The sequence below is a fragment of the Leucopleurus acutus genome, assembly GCF_964270905.1.
Source record: "Leucopleurus acutus genome assembly, chromosome: X".
NCBI classification, from domain to species: domain Eukaryota; kingdom Metazoa; phylum Chordata; class Mammalia; order Artiodactyla; family Delphinidae; genus Leucopleurus; species Leucopleurus acutus.
In genome coordinates, this window is record NC_139148.1 from 769,631 (window position 1) to 793,159 (window position 23,529).

General features: G+C 50.0%; 1 protein-coding gene across 1 annotated transcript; it reads left to right on the forward strand.

Moving 5' to 3' along the window:
* Positions 1 to 1,433: 1,433 nt before the first annotated feature.
* Positions 1,434 to 22,248, forward strand: CSF2RA (colony stimulating factor 2 receptor subunit alpha; the record flags this gene model as incomplete). Its single annotated transcript, XM_082865443.1, has 13 exons — positions 1,434 to 1,470; positions 7,765 to 7,872; positions 8,340 to 8,482; positions 9,486 to 9,609; positions 12,873 to 13,002; positions 13,095 to 13,267; positions 15,518 to 15,651; positions 16,115 to 16,144; positions 16,847 to 16,982; positions 18,738 to 18,834; positions 20,630 to 20,711; positions 21,435 to 21,540; positions 21,934 to 22,248. 12 exons carry the CDS (start codon positions 1,434 to 1,436, stop codon positions 21,531 to 21,533), a joined length of 1,293 nt encoding a protein of 430 aa, XP_082721569.1. The 3' UTR covers positions 21,534 to 21,540; positions 21,934 to 22,248.
* Positions 22,249 to 23,529: the final 1,281 nt, after the last annotated feature.

Here is a 23,529-nt window from a genome sequence, read left to right on the forward strand (position 1 = left end):
TTTCATACGGCAAAGGGATACAGACTGAAGTCATCAAAGGCAAAAGATGCAGGGAGCAGGGTCCAGGAGGGACTAGGCGTCTCAGTGTCAGCTCCCTGCGGGTTTGTCTGGACAGGGCTTACTTCTCCCAGCAATGATGCCTGATGACAGGCATGGGGTATGTGTCAACGGGAAAGTTCAGCCAGCCGTGGCGTCCAGGCTTTTTATTGGGGTCACTCACGTAGCACTCACGGAGCGTCCACATGGCTGACCTGAGTTACTCAGCCCCTCCCGAGGTCTGGATACGACGTGACCCACAGTCCCATCATAACTTACATTGGAGCACAGACCACTGGATGTGACCCAAGACTCTAGGCAAACAAGGCAGGATGTTCCAAGGGTTCATAGGTGACCTGCCGGGAGCTGGTCAAGGGTCAGACCTTTCTTTGCAGTGGGCAGGGTGTGGACCACCCAGGGCTGCTGAGGTAACCCTTTACTACCCAAGTATGTTCATTCTGCCGCCACTCAAATCCTGTAAGAATCAGGAAGAGGAGTCCTGCCCGGAAGGGAGCTCAGATTTTCAGATCTCTCCCTTGAGGCCGAGCCCTACATCCAACTCCCTGATGGACGCCTCCCCTTCGGGGCTCATCAGGGAAGCCACTTAAACATGGCAGGACTGAGCCTTCCCCCAGCTCCATCCCCTTTGCCAGCACCTCCTCTTGCCCTAACTCTGATCTGTACCAGCATTCCTGCATTTCTGAAGCCCCGGAGCCCCAGTGAGCTTGGGAGACAACATCTCTCCCTCACACCCAGGATGTAGTCCCCATGAAACCCCACACCCACTCTTGTCCACCACCTCATGTGACAGACCCTCCTTGGGGACATCCAGTGCTGCGTTTGTGTCCCCAGCCCCCATGACCCTTCTGTTCAGCCTTGCCCCATCATGAGCTGGAAAGCCACTTCCTACCCACTCTGGCTGGTTTTAAATCCCTGGGATACTCAGCAAAGTTCTGATGAATTGAATTGAACAGAACTGGGTTGGTTGTGAATGTGAGCAAGGGGGTGTTCTCCACCGAAGACATGAAGACCCACCATGGTGTCCACTCTGAGCAGACCTGGGGATCTCTCTGGTCCAACCGTTAGGAGGATGACCTTCTCCACGTCAATGATGAAAATGGGCAGTGACACGAGAGGCCCACCTGGTAGCTGGTCTGGGCAGCCTCCTGAGCCACTGCTTGGACTTTAAGGAGGGTGACCTTCTCTGTATCTATGGTGAAGGGGGGCAACTCCACCACGAAGGTTTCCCAATTCCTTGTAATGAGAAACACCACAGATGGGGGAGGGAATCAAGGAGGAAAAAAAAAAAAGGAAGATATTGAGCTGAAATGTTCTTGTTGCGCAATCTGGGCACTTGCTTTCGGACGAGGAAGAGACTTAGTTGTCAGAGCGGCCAGATGTGGGAGCGTCAGGCAGCAGCATGGAGGAACACAGGTTGGCAGGGGCGAGCGTGGTACGGTGGGCTAGTCCGGTCCCCTTGATCCTGGGGTCCTCCGAAGTGTCAAGTCACTAGGGGACCTTTTCCTGCCTCTGTTGCTGCTCCGGGCAGCTGGCACTCCAGGTGGGCGAGAACTTGAGGGTGGGCAATAAAAACTGCTGGGTGAAGGGCACCCAGGTGAAGATGGTTACTGGTGATGGGTACGTCTCGTAGCACGTGAAGCTGCATTGTAAGGTCTGAGTGAGTCCCAGGGACCCAGCCAGCTTGCAGTGAGTGTGTGTGGAGTTCTCTGCACAAGCCTGTGCCTGGGACATGGCTTGGATTTAGCCCAAAGGCTCGGGTGGGACGCCTTCGTGGAGCTGTGTGTCCTGCAGAGCGGGTGGCCTGCCCAGGTTACAGGTGCTGCTGAAGAGGGTGGCGTTGCATTCTGTGTCTGTGTGTTGCCCGATCATGGTGATACGTGGCACCCCAGAACCACAGCGAGATCAAAATGCCAGCTTGTGCCAGGGTCCCCCGTGGACCCACGCCCCTGCAAGGTGTTTCCTGTGTGCCTCGAATTTGAGAGATGTTGTTCTGAGACAAGGTCTCAGCGCCTTCTTTCCAGCTGACATCTGTGTAAAGCTGAAATCTTTAAAAGAGGAAAGAAAACCCAGCCTGGTGAAAACCAGAAGAAGAGGGAAAGTGGGTACAAAAGGCAAAATAGGGCACGATTCCATTTACAGGAAACAAGCAGACGGGCAACTCCACAGAGACAGAAAGTGGGTTCATGGTGTCTGGGGGCTGGGGGCGTGGGCTGGGGAGTGACAGCTCATGCGGACAGGGTCTCCTTCTGGAGGGATGAGAAGGTTCTGGAACCAGATAGAGGTGGTGGGATACACAACATTATGAATGTCCTAAGTGCTGCTGAGCTGTACGTTTTAAAGGGCGAGTTTTATGCCATGTGAATTTTGCCGCGACTTTAGAAACAATCAAGGCAACAAATAAAGTAAAAGAATGAGATTTCACTGGGCTTTGGTCTTCCGGCCACTTCTGCGAGGGTGCCGGGAGCTGCCTCGTAGGGCGGGGGTGAGAGTTAAACCAGGCTCTGTCTGCACGATGCGCCATAGCACTGATTACCTCGTGCTCTGCGTGAGCTGTCCTCTAGAGGCTTCTCGCCATCCTCGACCAAGGCGGGGGGCCGCGATGGACCGCAGATCTAAAGCAGCAACCTTTGGGTGGATTTCTGTGTCCCTTTGTGGTGTGTGAGAGCTTGGCTGGTTTTTTTTTTTTTTTTTTTTTTTTTTGTTGTTGTTGTTGTTGTGTTTTTGGCTGGTTTTTTAAGTCAAGTTCACAGAGGTCTCTGGTTTTGCCCCATCGCGGTGAGCGAGAAGCCAGGCCGTTTCGGTTCAGAGGAAGCTGAGTGGGGGCCGCCGTAGGGTGTCGATCGGTCTAAGACAGTGTGTGTCCTCGGGTTCCCGCTGCGTGTCCATCCCGCTCCCCAAGGCAGGTGCGATGCGAGGCACTACGGAGGAGAAAAGTGCACCCAGGAAGCTGACGGGACAGAGGGCCAGGTGATGAGCGCAGGTGCTGTAACCGCTGAGGACTAAGGTGCTCCGGGCCGTGGCCCTTCCGCGGCCCATCCCCCGCCCTGTGAAGCGAGGCTCAGCTCCAACCGCAAGGGCAGTGCACAAATTGCGGATGTGAAAATCCAGGCAAGAGTCGCCGCGGGCGTGCACTGACCCAGGAAGGTCCTCTCTCAGAGCCTCTGGGTGCCCCGGCCCCAGCACAGAGGACGGGGACAAGACCCAGAGGAAAGCTGGCTGGTCCGGGGTTCCGTTCGCAGGTGGAGGAAGCTGGGTGCTTTCCCATCGTGGGAGAAGGGCAGGAGATGTCAGGCGGGTGGGGAAGCTGGAACAGGTCGGCTCTGTGGCTTTTATTTCCTCTCTGATAGCAAGTGAGGTCCCAGGGGCCGGGGGGGAGTTGGGGGCAGGAATCTGAGGCTGGGTGCTTGTCTCCAGGTGTGCGGTGGCCCAGGTATGCACACCGGAAAAAGGGAGTGGGTGGGGTCCTCCATTTTTGGGACCCAGCCAGGAGGAGATGGTGAAGGTTCAGGGAATCTCTTTCCTTTCTCCCTCCTCCCTCCCTTCCTTCCCTCCTCCCTCCCTCCCTTCCTTCCTTCCTTCCTTCCTTCCCGGCTCCAATAGATGAGCCAGTCCAGCCTTCGACAGAGGAGGTGGGAAAGGAGGCGCGTTCATGGAAACAGCGAATTAAACGCAGGAGGTGCTGGCGGCTTCTTAGCAGAGGCAGCTGGGGTGTGAGGAGAGGGTGTCCGGTGCCTGTGGAGCGCCAGCAGGCTCGGGACACTCCTGAACATGTCTCCGAGCGGGGGCGGGGTCCAGATGATAACGGGCCAGGGGGACTGGGCGTGTGAAGGCAGCTGGGGTGAAGGGGTCTTTGCTGGTGGAGATGGCTCACGGAAGTCGGGAGGTCCCCCTTGTACAATGGATGCCAAAGTCACCCAGGGTGACACAGGCCACGGAGGAGCTGGGCCAGCGGTCCGCTGATGGCGGGTCCTGTAGGTCGTCTGAGAGCCTTGGTGGAAGATGGAGGAGCCCCCTTGGTGGGGCTGGAGCCCAGGACGGAGATACGAGAATGTGGAGAAGGAGGTCCAAGGGGTCGGAGTGCTGGGCATATTGGGAAAAAAAGCAGAGGCAGGACAGGATTGGATAGAGAAGGAATGAATTAGGGAAATGCCAGGAGGAAGGAAGGAAGGCCAGGAGGGAGGGGGGAGGGAGGGGGGAGAGAGGGAGGGAAGAAAACTTGTGGTCCTTTCTTAGGGCAGCCCCCAGTCAACTAAAACACCAAGAATCAGAGGCTGCATTTAGACCAATAGACTCCATAAATGCAAGGAAATTAGAGAAAATATGATCGTGCACCATAAAATGCAGAGAGAGAGGGCCCTCCAGGAAAGGATGAAGCGTTAAAAGGATGGGATTCTGGGAGCGCAGAGAGGTGAGGCGCGCACTGGCAGAACTCAGCGCCAGAGAAGGAAAGGCCACATTCCCAGTCACAGCAACACCAAAAAATGGATCACCACAACCAAAGACAGTGTTGGGGAAACGGTGAGCAGAGTCACAGGTGCCACCCCAGACCCAGCCGGAAGACCAGGTGTCTTCTGTGGAGTGTGGCTTTATCGGAATAGAGCATGGTGCTTTTGCAGCACTATATTTTGGTAATGTTAATTGACTTCGTGTAAGGCAGTTGTAGGTTTACAGAAACATTAGGTGGAAAGTAAGGGGATTCCTACGTACCCACTTCCCCTACAGATAGTTCCCGTGACGGACACAATTCATCAGTGTGGCACATGTCTTACGACTGATGGAGCAAGTTGGACGCAGGATTCTTGACTCAAGTTCATAATTAGCATTAGGGGTCAGTCTTGGTGTTGCACATTTTATGGGTGTGGACAAACGCATGATGACCTCTATCCATCATCATATATAGTGTCATGCAGAGTAGTTTCATTGCCCTAAAAATCCCCTGTGCTCCACTTCTTCATCCCTCTTCCTCTCTTAACCCCTGGCAACCACTGATGCTTTTACTGTCTGCACAGTTTTGCTTTGTCCAGACTGTCATAGAGCTGGAATCATGCACTACAAGCCCTTTTCAGATTGGTTCTTTTACTCAGTCACATGCACTGAAAGTTCCTCCGCGTCTCTCTGTGTACTGACTGTTCCTATTTTTCTGTTTTGTTCCTAATGACGCTTTTCAATTGTTGCAAAACTCAAGTTGTAAAAAATATTTTAAGATCTCAAAAAATGTGTTAATGTCATAAAGGAAACCTGAACACGCATTTCTTGTTCCACTCTCCCCAAATCCAGTCTGATTAGTAAGAGAGAGTCAGAGCAATGAGACACAAAGCAAAGGGGCTGTAATTTTCCCCAAAGCATCTTTTATGTAAAAAAAAATTAATAAATTTATTTATTTATTTCTGGCCGCATTGGGGCTTCCTTGCTGCGCGCGGGCTTTCTCTAATTGTCGCGAGCGGCGGCTACTCTTCGTTGCGGTGCGCGGGCTGCTCATTGCGGTGCTTCTCTTGTTGCGGAGCACGGGCTCTAGGCGCGCGGGCTTCAGTAGTTGTGGCGCACGGGCTCAGTAGTTGTGGCGCACGGGCTTAGTTGCTCCGCGGCATGTGGGATCTCTCGGACCAGGGCTCGAACCCACTTCCCCTGCATTGATGGGCAGATTCTTAACCACTGCGCCACCAGGGAAGCCCCCCAAAGCATCTTATAATCACCGTGATGTGGCAGCCATGGATTCATGGGTCACCTGAGCCACGAATTCCAAGTCCTGGTCCCCGTATGGTCGACAGAAAACGTCCCCCAAAACACCCACGTCCTAATCCCTAGAAACTTTGATATGTTACCTTACATGACAGACAGGACTAAGTGAAAAGTATTGAGATGGTGGATTATTCTGGATTATCTGGTTGAGCTCAGTGTCATCACAAGTGTCCTTATAAGAGAGAGGCAGTGCTGTGATGATGAAGAGGCTGGAGTAATGCACTGTGAAGATGGAGGGGGACCAGGCACCCAGGAAGGAGGTGGCTTCCGGAAGCTGGAAAAGCCAAGGAAACGCGTTCCCCTGTGGAGCTTTCACGGGGAAGCAGCTCTGCCAATTCTTGGATTTTACCGCAAAGGGACCCTGTCAGACTTCTGATCGGCAGCACTGCAAGAGATGCAGTGCGGAGTTTTTAAAATGCCAAGTCTGGGGCTTCCCTGGCGGCGCAGTGGTTAAGAATCCGCCCGCCAATGCAGGGGACGCGGGTTCGAGCCCTGGTCCGGGAGGATCCCACATGCCGCGGAGCCACTAAACGGCCTGTGCGCCACAACTCCTGAAGCCCACGCACCTAGAGCCCGAGCTCCGCCACAAGAGAAGCCACCGCAGTGAGAAGCCCGTGCACCACAACGAAGAGTAGCCCCCGCTCGCTGCAACTAGAGAAAAGCCCGCGCGCAGCAACAAAGACCCAACACAACCAAAAATAATAAATAAATTAAAATAAATTTATAAAAAAATTAAAAAAGAAAAAGCCAAGTTTGTGGGAATTTGTTACAGGAGCACAAGGAAAGTAACACAGTTTTCTTGGGGGGCAGGGAAAGCTCCCCGGTTTCCACGCTCTGTGGGGAACTGTACATCCACGTCAGGCTCAGCCCCTACAAACTCATGACATCTGTCTGATTTTGTGTCTGTCTTTCTGCTCATTTATCAACTTCCCTCATCGGGTGTGAATAACAAAGGGATCAAAGTGTGAAGCAAGCTTGTCAGAGAGAGAGTCTCCTAGCATAAAGATAATAGAAATAAGTCACAGAATGTCCTTATGTATCAATAGTATTTATAAAATTGTGCGTATTCATACAAACATGGATTATTTCTATATATTTCACATTATATTTACAATTTTCTGTGAAGATCTCTATTATAAATGAAGAGATAGATTTTACAATTAATACCTAGGGGAATTATATAATAACGTATATAAATGGCTTATATTTTCTTTACATAGACCATCCCTGCTCTTCTGTTCCCAACTTCAGCAGCTGCTCCAGGGGCTATACCTGCTTTTAGCAAGTCTGCTCTGGAGAAATAATCCACTCAATTTGTAAAATGTGTATCCAGCGCCCTGATACCCATATGCTGGGGATGCATTTCTGGGGATAGAGAAACAGCTACGGCTGGGGGCTTACAGTCTCTCAGGGCAGAGAGAAAGACACTGCCCAGAGGGATTCCCATCCACAGACTCTGATAACCACGTTGGAGACTCAGGGTTTGGGTTTCCCCAAATGCACTGCATGGAGGGACCCTCGTCCTCAGGCTCTGGAGAAAGGATGCTGAAGGGTCAGGTGGAGGGTCTCCCAAGGGTCTCCCACTGCATGAAGGAACCCCATCCTTGGGCACGGTACATGGCCTTTCATTGCCTTTGACTTGGGAGTTATCCCCCAGCCTCCCAAGCCCTGCCACCATGTTACAGACCAGGCAGGTGGGCAACTTGCCCAAAGTGATTCAGGCGGTAACAGGGAAGACTGGACGTGGTGCTCAGGCTTGAGGACAGGCTCTTGGTTCTGGGGCCATCTCTGAGGCTTACTGAAGCCTGAGGACCCCCTGTAGCCAACAGTGACCCAGGCTGGCCAGGTCACCATGCTGACCATCACCCTGGAGAGAGTCCTGTGTTTTTTCCCTGGACATCCCGCCAGGGAAACACCCCTGGTCTCCATGTCCAGACCCCCATGAAAGCTGATTTTCTCTTCCCCCAGCACTTTCACGTCCCTCGGTCAGCCCCCTGTGTGCCCTGGTGATGGCCGTTCTACTCTCCATGCTGCTGGTACCCTCACTCTTCCTGACCCAGGACCAATGGGATAAACGTATGAATGTGCTTCCCCTCTCCCCGTTGCTCCCATTCCCATGACCCTGGGTTCTGGGGGAAACATCCCAATGCCCGCATCTCATTTCATTTTATCCTCATATGCAACGGTCAACCGGCATCACACCTCCTGTTGTGCTCCCCCTGCTGGTGATGTGAATTCCCCCCCACCCATTGTGCAGACACAGGTGATGGTGGCCGACTCCCTTTACTATGGCAGGATCTGGATAAATAGCCTTTGCTGCTTCCTGTCTTCGTTTATTTCCACAGTGGACATCTCCCCTTGCAGAAAGGGCAGGAAGGAGAGGCGGGAAAGGGGTAGGGGGTGATGAGGGTGTGTGAGAGGGGTAGGGGCACAGTGATTCCCAGCCCTGATCTCTGCTCACAAGATGTGAGATGCATTGGTTAAGGGAGAATGGAGACGGGAGAAGAAGAGTAGTTTCTGACTCCTGAGGCTGTATGTTTCAGATCTTCCAACCGTGGAACAGAACTCCAGTCTAAACATGAAGTTTGACCCAAAGACGACAAAGTTAACTTGGGACTGCCAGGAAAACGCTACCTACGGGGAATGTGCGTTGATTCACAAGGAGAAGGGACAGATTAAAAAAAAGGTAAGATGGATTGGATGTGCTCGATCACGTTCTTTGTAGAGCTCTCGTCAAGCAGGACAAATAAAAAACATACGCGTGACACTGGGACACATCACAGACTCATGGTTCGAAGTGCACCAGGAAAGTGCTGCTGTGTCCAAGATGTGTCCAGAGGGCTGATTCCCTGAGAGGACCCCATTCCTCTCTCAGGCATCCCTATTCCAATTAGCCTGGGGGCTCCTGGCTGCCTGCAATGGCAGCCTTTTGCTCAGTTGGTCCACCTGCAAGACTTAATCCTGAGAGAGAAATAACATTAGCTCTGCCTGTTCAATGGAAATAAAGTAAACAGACTGACTTGGATACAATGTAAACGTGACACCTGTGAGAGAACGGTGGGTATGAGATAGGACGAGAAAAGTCAATCCCATAAAAGAGGGTGTGAAGTTCCCATACAGTTTAAAGGGATGAGGGCTCTCGTATTAAAAGGTGAGCTCTGGGACTTCCCCTGGTGGCACAGCGGTTAAGAATCCGCCTGCCAATGCGGGGGACATGGGTTCGATCCCTGGTCCAGGAAGATCCCACATGCCGCAGAGCAACTAAGCCCGTGCGCCACAACTACTGAGCCTGTGCTCTAGAGCCTGTTCACCACAACTACTGAGCCTGCATGCCACAACTGCTGAAGCCCTCGCTCCTAGGGCCTGTGCTCCACAACAAGAGAAGCCACTGCCATGAGAAGCCCACACACCGCAATGAAGAGTAACCCCTGCTCGCTGCAACTAGAGAAAGCTTGCACACGGCAACGAAGACCCAACGCGGCCAAACATAAATAAATAAAATAAAATAAAAAGCGAGCTCTATTCTGACCTTATGAAGGCTGCTAGTTGGCGTCTTGCCAAAGAAGGTACCTGGGGGAGATGTCACAGAGGGAGGTGGATGTCATCACAGGGTCAGGGTAGGAGCAAACAACCAGGATGTAACGAAAGAAGACTGATTCTTAATTCACTGACTGGTGACATCTTTTCAGGTCAAAGACAACGAATGTCAGTGCACCTTTCAGGACTGTTCTCTCCATGGGGGAGTCACGCTCACTGTCGAAGTAAATATCAACCGAAGACGAATTTCAGAAACACTGGTCTACCTGAACCCAGGTAGGGAAAACATGGTAGTGATTCTTCTCCTTCCCACATGAGCATCAGGGTACATTCCCCCACTTTTTTCTGCTATATGGAGATAGAATTGACACACAGGAATTGCACATATTTAAGAGGTACATTTGGTGGGTTTTTTGTTTTTTGTTTTTTTATCTTTTTGGCCATGCTGCGCAGCTTGTGGGATTTTAGTTCCCAAACCAGGGATTGAACCTGGGCCCTCAGCAGTGAGAGCGCAGAGTCCTAACCATTGGACCCCCAGGGAATTCCCACATTTGGTGTTTTGATGTACGTATACTTTGTGAAATGATTACCACAATTGAGCTGTTAACGTATCCATCCTGTCAAGTAGTTTTTTTGTTTGTTTGTTTGTTTTGTGGTGAAAACCCTGGAGATCTACTCTCTTAGTGACTTTCAAGTGAACAATCCAGTATTTTAACTATAGTCACTATGTTGTGCGTTAGATCCCTGGAACTTACTCATCTTATAGCTGGATATTTGTACCTTTTGACGAACATCTCCCCATTTCCCCCACTCTCCCTAGCCCCTGGAACCCCCATTCTATTCTGTGTTTCTATGAGTTTTCGTTAGATTCCACATATAAGTGAATCATATAGTATTTGTCTCTCTCTGTCGGATTTATTTCACTTAGCATAATACCCCCCAGGTCCATCCATGTTGTTGCAAATGGCAGAATTTCCTCCCTTTCATGGCTGATTAATATTCCTCTGTGTGTGTGTTTGTGTGTGTGTGTGTGTGTGTGTATCACATCTTCTTTATTCATTCATCTGTCCACACAGACACTTAGTTTATTTCCATATCTTGGCTTCTGTGAATAATTCTGCAGTGCAGATGGGGGTGCAGATATCTCTTCGAGATCCAGATTTTATTTCCATGGAATATACACTCATAAAAAGGATCGCTGGAGGGCTTCCCTGGTGGCGCAGTGGTTGACAGTCTGCCTGCCGATGCAGGAGACACGGGTTCGTGCCCCGGTCCGGGAAGATCCCACATGCCACGGAGCGGCTGGGCCCATGAGCCATGGCCGCTGAGCCTGCATGTCCGGAGCCTGTGCTCCGCAACAGGAGAGGCCACAACAGTGAGAAGCCCGCGTACCAAAAAAAAAAAAAAGGATCGCTGGATCATATGATAGTTCCATTTTTAATTTTGGGGGGAATCGCCACACTGTTTCCCATAGTGGCTGCACCAATTTACATCCCCATCAACAGGGCACGAGGGTTCCCTTTTCTCCATATCCTTGCCAACACTTGTTATTTCTTGTCTTTTTGATGAGAGCCGTTCTGACAGGTGCGAGGTGATACCTCATTGTGGTTTTAATTTGCATTTCCCTGACAATTAGTGATGTTGAGCATCTTCTTAGGTACCTGTTGGACATTTGGATGTCTTCTTTGGAAAAACATCTATTCAGATCCTTTGACTGTTTTTAATCAGATTATTTGTTTTTAAAAATTTGTTTTTTGCTCTTGGGTTGCTTGAACTCTTTATATATTTTGGATATTAACTCCTTATCAGATACATATGGTTTGCAAATATTTTCTCCCATTCCATAGGTTGGCTTTCCGCTGTGTTGATTGTTTCCTTTGCTGTGCAGAAGTGTTTAGTTTGATCCAATTCTAGTTTTCTACTTTTGTTTTTGTTGCGTGTGCTTTTGGTGTTAAATCCAAAAAATCATTGCTGGGACCAATGTCAAGATGTTCTTTCCCTATGCTTTCTTCTAGGAGTTTTACAGTTTCAGATCTTATATTTAAGTCTTTAATCCATTTTGACTTGATTTCTGTATGTGGTGTGGGATAAGGACCCAATTTCATTCTTCTGCATGTGTATATGCAGTTGTCCCATCATCATTTAGTAAAGACACTAATCCTTTCTCCCTGGTGTGTTCTTGGCAGGTTTATCAAATATCAGTACACCATAAGTGTGGGAATTTATTTCTGGGCTCTCTACTCTGTTTCAGTTATCTCTACATCTACTTTTATGCCATCATAGTACAGTTTTACTTACTGTAGCTTTGTAGTATATCTTGGGATCAGGCAACATGAAGTTTCCAGCTTTGTTCTTCTTGCTCAAGATGGTTTTCACTATTTGGAGTCTTGTGGTTCCATACAAATTTTAGGACTGTTTTTTCTTTTTCTTTAAAGAATGTCATTGGGGTTTTGATAGGGGTCACATTGATCTATAGATCACTTTGGGTAGTATGGACATTTTAACACTATTAATTCTTTCAGTCCATTAACACAGGGTGTCTTTCCATTTATCTGTGTCTTTTTTCATTTCCCTCATCAATGTCTTGCAGCATAGAACTTACAAGCCTTTCACCTCCTTGGTTAAGTGTATTCCTAGGTACTTTACTCTTTTTGTTGCTATTGTAAATGAGATTTTTTTTTTCTTAATGTCTGTTTCAGCTATGTCATTGTTACTGTGTGGAAATGCCACTGATTTGTGTATGTTGATTTTGTATCCTGCAACTTTACTAAATGTATTAGTTTCAATATTTTTTTTGTTTAGTCTTAGGGTTTTCTACGTATATGATCATATCATCTGCAAACAGAGATCATCTTACTTCTTCCTTTCTGATTTGAATAACTTTATTTCTTTTTCTTGTCTAATTGCTCTGGCTAGGACTTCAGGTACTATGTTAAATAGGGGTGGTGAGAGTGGCATCCTTGTCCTGTACAGGACCTTAGAGGAAACGCTTTCAGTTTTTCTCCATTGAGTATGACATTAGCTGTGGGATTTTCATATTTGGCCTTCATTGTGCTGAAGTAAATCCTTTTTATACCTATTTTGTTGAGAGTTTTTATCCTGAATGGATGTTGAATTTTGTCAAACACTTTTTCTGCATCTATTGAGATGATTATGTAGTTTATCTCTTTCACTCTGTTAATGTGGTGCATCACGTTGATTGATTTGCATATGTTGAATCATTCTTACATTCAAGGGATAAATTTGACTTTTAACATGCTGTTGGATGTGGTTTGCTAACATTTTGTTGGAGATTTTTACATCTATGCTTATTAGGGATATTGGCCTGTAATTTTCTTTTCTTGTGTCTTTGTCTGGCTTTGGTATCAGAGTGATGAGTGATGCTGACCTCAGAAAATGAGTTTAGAAGTGTTCCCTCTTCTCTTTTTGGGAAGAGTTTGAGAAGAATTGGTATTGATTCTTCTTTGAACCATGAAGCCATCCGGTCCATCCCCCTTTAAACTCCATGTACAAATTATTTTGTTTCTGTCTCTTCCCAGGTGGGGAGGGCACAGCTGCCCAAAACTTCTCCTGTCTTATCTACAATGCGGATTTCATGAACTGCACCTGGGCCAAGGGCCAAGCAGCGCCCAACGACGTTCAATATTTTTTGTATATAAGAGACTCAAAGTAAGTGTTGACCTCATGTAGACAACCCTGAGAAATACAGTGAAGAAAGAAATATGCCCTGATTGTTCTCTGAACACTTTGGAATCTTACAGGAAAAAAATCGAAAGAGAATGTCCTCATTACCTAAAAGACTCGGGAACCCACGTGGGATGTCACCTCCAAGACCTCTCGGGATTAACTTCGTACAGTTACTTCCTGGTTAACGGTACCAGCCAAGAAGCAGGAATCCAGTTCTTCGATTCGGTTTTGCTGTTAAAAGAAATAGGTGAGAGCAACCACCTGTGATTTAACCACTGCCTAGTAGGTCCGACAGAATTTGCGTTGAAATCTGCGTAAGTTTCCTGGAGATGCTGTAACAAATGACCACAAACTGGGAGGCTTAAAACAATGGGAACGTATTGTCTTGCAGTTCTGGAGGCCAGAAATCCAAAATCAAGGCATTGGCAGGGCTGGTTCCTTCCGGACTGTCTGAAAGAACTTCTGCTCCCATGCCTCTTTCCTAGCTTCTGGTGATGGCCAGGAGTCCTGGCTTATGGATGCATCCTTTCAATCTCTGTCCACATGTCCATCTTCCTGGTATATCACAAATCTCCCTTCCTTCCTTTTATACAGACACCAGTCATTGGATTTAGAGCTCATCTTATCCAGAATGACCTCATCTCAAGATCCTTAAATACTCAGTCAAACATGTCCACAAATTAGAGAGACAGCCACCCGAGAAGAGCAGGCATGGTAGCTCCACACCCTTTGCCCATGCCTTGCCCTATGCATCTCTTCTGTCTGGCTGCTCCTGAGTTTTGTCCTTTTATTGTAAAATAGTGATCTAGTAAGTAAAATGTTTCCTGAGTTCTGTGAGCTTCTCTTGCAAATGAATCAAACCCACGGAGGAGGTCAGGGGAATCTTTGATCTATAGCAGGTCAGTTGGAAGCACAGGTGATGACCTGGACTTGGGACTGACATTTGAAGTGGGAGGACTGAGCCCTTCACCTGTGGAATCTGACGCTACCTCCAGGTAGATAGTGTCAAAATTGAGTTGAATTGTAGGACACCCAGCTGGTGTCAGAGAATTGCTTGGTGGTGTTGGGGGTCGGAGGGAAGTCCCACACATTAGAACTGGGTGCAGAATCCTAAGTCCAGATCACAACGATAGGCCAGAGGAGTTATATCCCTTACTTTTTTCTGAGCTGGAAAATCCAGTGTAAGTATCCTAGGGATAGAGCATCTCATCTCTAAATTTAAAGACGATCAGATCTACTCAATGTGGAAGTGGAGTCCGTGAGATTCACAGTCACAAGAGAAGCTTCACACAGCCAAGCTGTCCAAACAGACCTTCAAAGATTCCAACAACAGAATTGAGTCTCAGCTTTTAGAATGGAACAGATGCCCATCAAAATGCAGTCAGATACAGAATTCCCATCCTGTTGATTGCTGGCATGCACCGTCATGGGGTCACTGTTTGGATATCTGTTCAATGATGAAGGACACTGAAGTTCCTTGACCTTTTCAAACATGCATCAACTCCCCCATTTGGAAACCATGACTTTGCTAGCTCCATGTGGACCCAATTCCTCCAAGCCCCCATCTTTCCCTCCTTCCCTCCCTTTGGGTAACCTGCTACAAGGACAAGTGTACACCCAGTTGAATCTACCCAGATGCCACCTCCTCTTTCTCTCCTTAGAATGTGACAGTCCAAGCCCCTCCACCCATCCTGGACCACTGTGAATTTACTTCTTCTTTTTTTTGCCAGCTCTTTCTCTTCTTTCTAGCGCTCTGCTCCAGGCTGGTCTCTTGAAGATATTCCCGTATGCCAAACAATGTCTTCTCTTGAACGCCAGCCCCTCTTTCTACCTGCAGGCTCCCTGATCCCATAGGATAGTCCAGGCCTCTTAAGGCTAAAGTCATTTCAAACCGGCCTCTCTCCTGCCCTCCAAACCCATCACCACCTACCTCCCCAGGTCTTCTTTTTTTAAAAATTTTATTTATTTTTGGCTGCGTTGGGTCTTCGTTGCTGCGCGCGGGCTTTCTCTAGTTGCGAGGGCTACTCTTTGTTATGGCGCACGGGCTTCTCATTGTGGTGGCTTCTCTTGTTGTGGAGCACGGGCTCTAGGCGTGCGGGCTTCAGTAGTTGTGGTGCATGGGCTTCAGCAGTTGTGGCTCACAGGCTCTAGAGCACAGGCTCAGTAATTGTGGCTCACTGGCTTAGTTGCTCTGCGGCATGTGGGATCTTCCCAGAACAGGGCTCGAACCCGTGTCCCCTGCATCAGCAGGTGGATTCTTAATCACTGCGCCACCAGGAAAGTCTCCCCAGGTCTTGTTGAACCGCAATTTCCTCCCTTCTGCACATGGCGGCCTGATGATTGATATCTTCCCCAAGAGACGACACACAGACCCACCCCTGCCTCCCGGTGACCTTGGTGAGGCACCATCAATGTTGCGAAGGCAGAACTGGGTCTCCTCTCTGTGGTCCAGGGGAAGCATTCTGGATTAGAGGTGTCTGCTGGGTTCTCATTACAGAGCAATACAACCCACCCAACAATATCACCGTGCACTGCAACGAATCACACTGCTTCATCCGGTGGGAAAAGCCCAGGACCCGAAAAACGTTGTCCATCAGGGAGTTCCAGTACCAGCTGGACATCCAGAGACAGGTGAGTGGACACTGCTCCAAGCAGGGCACCACACCTCAAGAAGCTTGGCAGCCACCCCCATGACCCACCATGAGAACCTGGGGCACATGAGGTGGGCTCAGAATGGGTGAACATCTGGGAAAATTCAGGGTCTGCTCCAAGCCCACCTGGACCCAGTGTAGACAAGGAGGAACCTATGCTCCAAGCCCACCTGAATTCTTATTAGGATCCATAACCAGCTGAGGTTCTAGAAGGAACCATGAACAGGGGCACCCTCCCTCCTGTGGGCATGTTCCATCCTTCTATTTGGGGGCCACTGCAGGTTAGGGGGGACAGTAGGAGCTCAACCCTTTGTTGGACCCTGACTGTTTTGGTTTTTCCTGACTGAGCTCAAAGGGGGAGATTGGATGAGACCCATGAAAAACCTTCAAAATGGAGAGAAATAAACGTTCTATTTTGGTCTGGATTTTTTTTTTTTTTCTAGAGTAATACCGGAAGCAGTGGAAATCAACTGGTGAGTTACAACTCTGACCCAAAATATCACCCTTGTAGCTTAAGCGTACGATGTTGGGCAATGGACACATGCCAACTGCAAACTTCGTCCAGCGGTGGCCAGGATGGGGATGGGGTAAAAACCAGAGGATGGAGGTTTCCTAGAGTACCGTCCAGTCAGTGATATAGGGGCACCCCCCCCCAAGTAGGCCCCTGGATGGGGTCTCCCTCTTCTATCCATGTTGGTCAAGGAAATATTCCTTGGAGTGTCAAGGGGATGATGTCTTCTTCCAAAATTCCTCTTGAGGTTGATCATCAAAGTAATTTTTGTTGATCTTTTCTAAGTTTCACCACCACTCTGACCTCAGTATCCTCCTCTGTCCGATGAGGAAGTCGAACTTGGTCCTCTTAACATCATTTACAGGGCCATTATCCATCCATGGGTGGGTTCATACCCACTGTAGCTCTTGAATCATTTCTGCATCTATACTTACGATCCTAGCAACCCCAGGAGTGGTTACTCGGAAAATGGCAGAATCACTCATTGTCATTATTCCCTTAAGCATTCCTCCCAAGTTCTCAGGACGTAAAATACCACATTCATGCCCAGATTGGGAGAGTGTGGCTTTGACTCTTTCACTTCAGTTGGGCAACTGAAAAGACACCCGCATTCTATTTCTCAACACAGGCAACAACCCTGTCTAACTTCCTGTTTTCTCCAAAGATTGTGGTGTCTGGTGACTCGGGGAATAAATACAGCTTTCCGACACCGGGGTTCAGAGCCAAACATACTGTGAAGATCAGGACGGCAGACGCCCGGAAAGCCCACTGGGGTGCCTGGAGTCAGCCAGCTGAGTTTGGTACGTGTCCCGAGATCATCACCAGACAGATCCTGGCATCCTGAATTCATCTCTGAGCCATTCTGGGAGGGGTTCCTGTCCACCGGCCCCCGCAACACTGTTCCCCTGGCAACAGCAAGGGCTCGTGAGAGGGACCCTTTAAGAATAACTAAGAGCCTTCCTAAGCCTCCGCCCCACCAGGAAATGACCCATCCCTCCTGGTCACACCAAACAGCCGTCACGGTCCACCTCTGATCGGGATACAGCTCACATCCAAACTGGCTCTGTTTCTTTCTAATCGGGGGAGGGCTAACCTGACAGATTTTGGTTTTTTGGTTTTTTTTTTTTTGAGGTACGCGGGCCTCTTACTGTTGGGGCCCCTCCCGTTGTGGAGCACAGGCTCCGGACACGAAGGCTCAGTGGCCATGGCTCACGGGCCCAGCCGCTCCGCGGCATGTGGGATCTTCCCGGACCGGGGCATGAACCCGCGTCCCCTGCCTCGGCAGGCGGACTCCCAACTACTGCGCCACCAGGGAAGCCCTAGCCTGACAGATTTTACTACCTTCCTCCTTCTAACTTTGATCAGCTGGCAGGAATATAAAGCCAATCTGATACTTAAGAGCCTACCTTCCCTTCCATCCAGTCTCAAACACCTTCAGTGTTTTAGCAAGCATAGTATGCATACGTTGTTTTTGTGGTTGTTTTTTTCTGATCCAAGATCAATGCCTTTGGTACCTGCCGGTGTCGAATTTATGAAATGAAATAAGGATTCAGCGATATTTCATAAGCTGGAAGCGACAGCTGAGTACCGTAAGGAATGGATTTGCCGTGTTGCGTTTGTCAGTGGGTTCTTAGCCGTGACACCAAAAGCAGGAATGATGAAAGAAACAAATTGGCAAAGCGGACTTCATCAAAAATGAAAACGCCTGTGCATCAAAGGACACGCTCAAGACAGTGAAAAGACAACCCATGAAAGGGGAGGAAATATTTCAAATCATTTGATAAGGGCCAAGCCTCCAGAGCATATAAAATATTCTGAGACGCCAAGAACAAAAACACTGACAACCCACTTTACAAATGGGTTTAAAACATGCCCCCCGCCCCACCAAAAAAATAAGAATAGACTTTTCCCGGAACAGAGTTCTAAACAGACTTGGCTGACATCCGTGTGGCTTTTTCTGGTTTCATTTCCCCTCCGGAATACGCACTTTTGACCATTAACGTATCGCTTAAAATAAACAACGACAGCTCTGTGTAATAGGTCACATTTTATCTGTTCCTACTGAAAAATCTCACAATGGCGGCCCCTCCATCAGGTTATGAGGCTCCTGGTAGAACTGGGATTTCTCATTGGATTGTTAAATATTTACAGACAAAATGTGCCTTGTTAGAAAAATAATGTACTGTAAAGAGCACTTATCCTAAATGACACGCGAAGTTAAAGCTTAAGAATAGATGCGACGCCATTTTGTTTAAAACCGTATGCCTGGAAATGTGTATTCATCCTTTTTTGGTCCGTTTCTAAATTGAATTCTTGGTCTTTGGGTTGCTGTGTCTTAAAATCGCTTTATGTGTTTTGGACGTGATCCCGGGGTCGTGTTGTCTCACGAATATCTTTTTGTGAAAGTTGCAGGACTGGGTCCTTTCCTTAGATGTCCGTCCTGCTCTGGGCATGTTTCCTCCTCCGTGAGCTAGTGAGGACATAAGCTGGCTGAGTGGCGGTCGCTCATGCCCCGGCCCCCGGCGTACTTGGCGTGTTCCCCTCTCTCTCCCCAGGCTCTGCGGAACCAGAATCCAGCCTCGTGCACGTCTACCTGCTGGTGGTCCTGGGGACCTTCGTCTGTGGCCTGGCCATCAGCTGCCTTTTCAAAAGGTAACCTCAGGTCGTCCTAGGTGGGCATCCCCGTGGTCAGCGGAGGGGGCCGGTGTTTATTCCAAAGGCAGCCCCAATCGGCTGGCAAAAAAGAGAGGGCAGCCTGCAAACATCCCAGGCCGTCCTAGCAGCCAGTTGGCGTGTGGGTTTTCTGGAGGAAAACTTGTCTGGAAAAAGGGAAGGAAGTTGGAGAGATGGAAAAACACACAGGAGAGAAACAGCTCTGAGGCTGCGTCCGTCAGAGGCAGGAGAGCTGGCAACCAACAAGGCTCTTTCCTGCCCCCAGACTCCTGCCGGGCGCCCCTCACAGCCCTGCTGTGCTCAGAGCTCCGCCTGCCCTCAGCCCTTGGAGATTCTGGAGTTCCCAGAAGGTCTCTCCTCCTCTGGTTTTCATTTCCCCCAGCACAAGTCATTCAGCCCCGGCTCCCAGACCACTGCAGTCAGCCTGTCCATGGGCACCTCCGCCGTCATCTTTCCTGTTGTGTGACCCAGGCATCACACAGGGTCTGTGGCCACCGGGCAAACGCTTTGCAATGAACATGCAGACTAAACCTGCATGCGTACGGCATGACGCACTCTGCAAAGCATGGAGAGATTTTGCACCTGGAGACCCTCCTGCAGGGTGTGGCGATGCTGCGGGCGTCCACCTGCGGCCCTGTCCTGATGCCCCTGTCCTGGTTGGGCGTCCTGTGCTAAATGTCTCCCAGGACCAGGCGAGACACTGGTCTGCCCTGCGAAAGCAACTGTGAGGGACACTGGACCTGGGAGCAAAGAGGCGTTTGGGCAGCCCGGCCACTGGCTGTGGTGACAGGGACAGATCTCATGCCTTACACAGAAGACTTATCTTAAAGCAAAGATGTGTGAGTTTCCTGTAGCTGCCGGAACCAGTGACCACAAGCCAGAGGCTTAAAGCCACAGGCATCCATCCTCCCCCATCCTGGAGAGCACACCTCTGAGGTCAAGGTGTCTCAGGGTCACGTTCACTCCAGAGGCTCCAGGGGAGGGTCCTTCCCACCTCTTCCAGCTCCTGGGAGCGCCAGGCATCCCTGGGCTTGTGGCCGCGTCCCTCTCGTCTCTGCCTCTGTCTTCACGGGGCTTCTCCTCTGTGTCTGTGTCTCTCCTCTTCTGTGTCTTAGAAGGACCCCGTCATTGGATGTAGGGCCACCCTCATCCAGGGGGACCTCATCTCAGACCCTTCACTTCATCTCATCTGCAAAGACCCCGTTTCCACATAAACTCCCGCTCCCAGGTTTCAGGGGTCAGGAGGTGAATATATCTTTGGAGACTACCTTTCAACTCAGTACAACCTCTCCTGATGATGTCACAGGATTGGAGGTACCATTCGTGTGGTGAGAAAGAAAACGCCCCTGTGAACATGCAGCGGACTGGGGTGCTGCGGGACCATGGAATATGCTGGTTAAGAGATAGCATTGAAAAGGCATGACGAAGGTGGCCCAATCTGGAACCGTGGGCTTCAAGGTTGGATAAGCCTCCTGGCCTTTAAACACAAGAGACCCCAGACTCCTCCAAGCTGCCGGAGACTGGACATGTCCCTCACTCCCATCCCTGTGTCCAAGGGAGTGAGTGAAGGTTCTAGAAAGACCCTCACAGAGTCTATCATTTTCTCCATGGTCTAAGCCTGGGGTTGGTCCTTCTGTGATTCTCAAAGGAAATTGTTCTGAAGAAATGAGCCTGCATGGTGTGTTGGCACGTGACATGACAACATGTCCCCTTTGGATGCAAGAAGGAAATTGGGCGTCTAGGTCTTTTCTTCACACGTTTCTTGTCTCACCAGGTTCATAGGGATGAACAGGTTATTCCCGCCAATTCCACGGATCAAAGATAAATTGAGCGACAGCCATCAAATCGACCACCAGGTACATATGGGGTGGGGGGCAAGCCAGGATGGAGAAGAGGGGACAGTGACCCCAGAATCTCAACTGTGTCCACCCAAAGGGGTCCACAGGGTGTGGCTGCCATCCCGTGTCCTGCTCCCTGGCCTTCTGCAGGGGTCAGGGACTGGGGTTTTACCTGCGAGCTGTGTCTGGGGAAACTGGGTGCGGGGAGAAGGAGAGAAGGAAGACGGGGAGGGAGAAAGAGACAGGTAGAGACAGTGAAAGGGGTCTGACCAGATCTCCGGGAGCGGACAGCTCCCAGAGAGGGTGAAAAAGGACAAGGGACAAGGGAGACGCCCCCTACGCGACACCCCCCTTGGGTGCGCCCATCACATCTGCATCTCCGTGGGGCGGGGGCTGCGTCTGCCTCCTCTGCTGTCTGGCATCATGTCCCCCAGCCACCAGCTTGCTCGCCTCCATTCTTGAGCTGGGCAGCTCTCCTCTCAGGAGCACCGACCCACACCCTCTCCGGGTCCCTGGGACCTCCAGGGGCCCGCCCACCCTAGGGGGCCAGCATGAGACACGTCCCGCTACCCCTGAGCTCCGGGTGACCCTAGCATATGTGGTACCCTAGGCTCAGATGTCCCTCCCACAAGCTCATCTGCCAGCTACAAGATCTGACGCAGAGAGCCGTCTCGGATTTCTAGCTAAACCCCCCATGGCCACTGCTCGCGGGGCTCCTGACACCCCCATCCTTCTCCCCAGCAGATCCTCTGGGAGAAATTTGCACATGACGCGGGGAAAGGTGACAAGGAAGAGGTCTTAGCTGTGGAAGAAGTCACAGAAGCCCCAGCGAATGCGTGAACTCCAGGTGTCTGCATCCCCGGCACTTTCTGGAAGTCGTTGGTTTTTTTACAATTTCTTTTAATGTTTTCTCAATGTTTTGCTTAATTGTTGTGAATGTAGCTTTTTTAAATTGTTTTGAGCATTTTTCTACCTTTCTGTTCTGTTTTGTTTTATTTTTTTACTCTAAAAACTAATGTGATGTTTTGCAAAGATGCTTTGTAGTTGGAGGGATGTTTCGAGGCCCGTGGACCCTGACCACGTAATGCGCCTTCCAGCTGCTCCAGGGAAACACCACCCCTTCCTCACAGGGAGGGGTCAGAGCTGCTGCTGGCCGCTGGGGCTGGGATGAGGGTCTGTGCCGCCGCCCGCTTCCACTGGCAGAAAATTGACATCCTCCTTCTTTCTCTACTGGCTGCAGTTCAGAAAGGAATGACTTTCCAGTGGCTGCTCTAACAAGACCACAATTGCCGAGTCGACACGGCGGACGCCTACTCATTATAGCTTGTAAGCCCTCCTGCCTGCTTGTTACAGGGATGCTTGTGGGTTATGTCACACCCACCTGGCAATCCAGGACCATGTCCCCATCTTGAGATCGACACCCGGGACTTAATCACATCTGTAAAGTCCCTTCTGTCAGAAGGCAACATTTTTATAGGGTCCAGGTATTAGGATGTGGACCTCTTTGGGGACATTTTTCTGTCCGCCCCACGGAGCCCAAGGAGGGAAGCTTGGTTGAGCGGCTGTGATGGGCGAGCTCAGAGCCGCCCTCACTCCTCCGAATTCGCACCTGGCCCACTGGGCTCTGTGCCCCGTCCCCATACCTGCCCTGTGCATCCCTCCCACCTGACTTGGATCCTAAGTCAAAACCAGCTGAGTTACATGCTTTATCGTAAGCCAGCAAAGTCTTTGTTTTCAGTTCCCGTCTTTGCCTGAGTCCCGTGAGCAGTGTTAGCAAATTATCAACCCTGAGGAGGCGGGTCATGGGAAGCCCTGATTCATAGCCAGTCGTTCCGAAGTCCGGGCTGCCCGGGGCTCCCACCTGGGGGTCTGAAGGGAGTGAGGTCTGGAGTCTTGGGGAGCCGGTTGTAGGTGTTGGAAAATGGCCCAGCAGACCGCACACACCCGCATGAAAGGCAGAGCAGCTGAGCGTTTTAGTGCACGGATGTCACATCTCAAGAGAAATGAGTTATTTATGTCTGTGAGTCTGTTTCTGCTTTGTATATAAATTCATTTACGTTTTAGATTCCAAAGTGATGATTACCAAAGGAGAAAGGAAGTGGGGGAGGGGATAAATTAGGAGTTTGGGATTAAGAGATACAAACTACTATACATAAAATCGATAAGCAACAACGATTTACTTTGTAACACAGGGAACAATATTCAATATCTTGTAATAACTTGGAGTGGAAAATGATCTGAAAAAAATATATATATATATAACTGAATCACTTTGTCGTACACCTGAAACCAACACAACATTGCAAATCAACTAGACTCCCATATAAAATAAAAATTAAAAAAGAAACTAAGGTCATTCTAATGGAAAAAAACGAGTTCTTGGACTGATGCCCCAGGCACTCAGGGCCTAATGCCCCTGTATCCTCTGTGGCCCCAGTGGTGACCGGCTGCAGCGTCCCAGCCCATCATCTCCCCGACGCTCAGGCTGCAGGTGCCTGCCCGTCTCTGCCACCCGGGAGGCCCGGCCTGGACCCTCCCGGTGACTGTGTGGTTTGCACAATGGTGCCCCTGTGCTCACACGAGGGGTCAGCGGCTGCAGAGGCAGACTTTCAGGAACTCTCAGGCCACAGCATTGCCCAACAGGATGTGTGAGGCTGGCACAGCTGGGGTGCTGGGATTGGTCCCAGTGACACCAGCCGTCTCCCCGGCATCCTCTCCCCGTGGGAGGGCAAAGGGTGAGCATGTGCTTCCTGGGGACCCCTCTCGGGGCAGCTGTGTAGTTGCCTAAGTTGCCTCCTTAAATAGAGAGTTGAGGCACTAGGTCAGCAGAGACTGA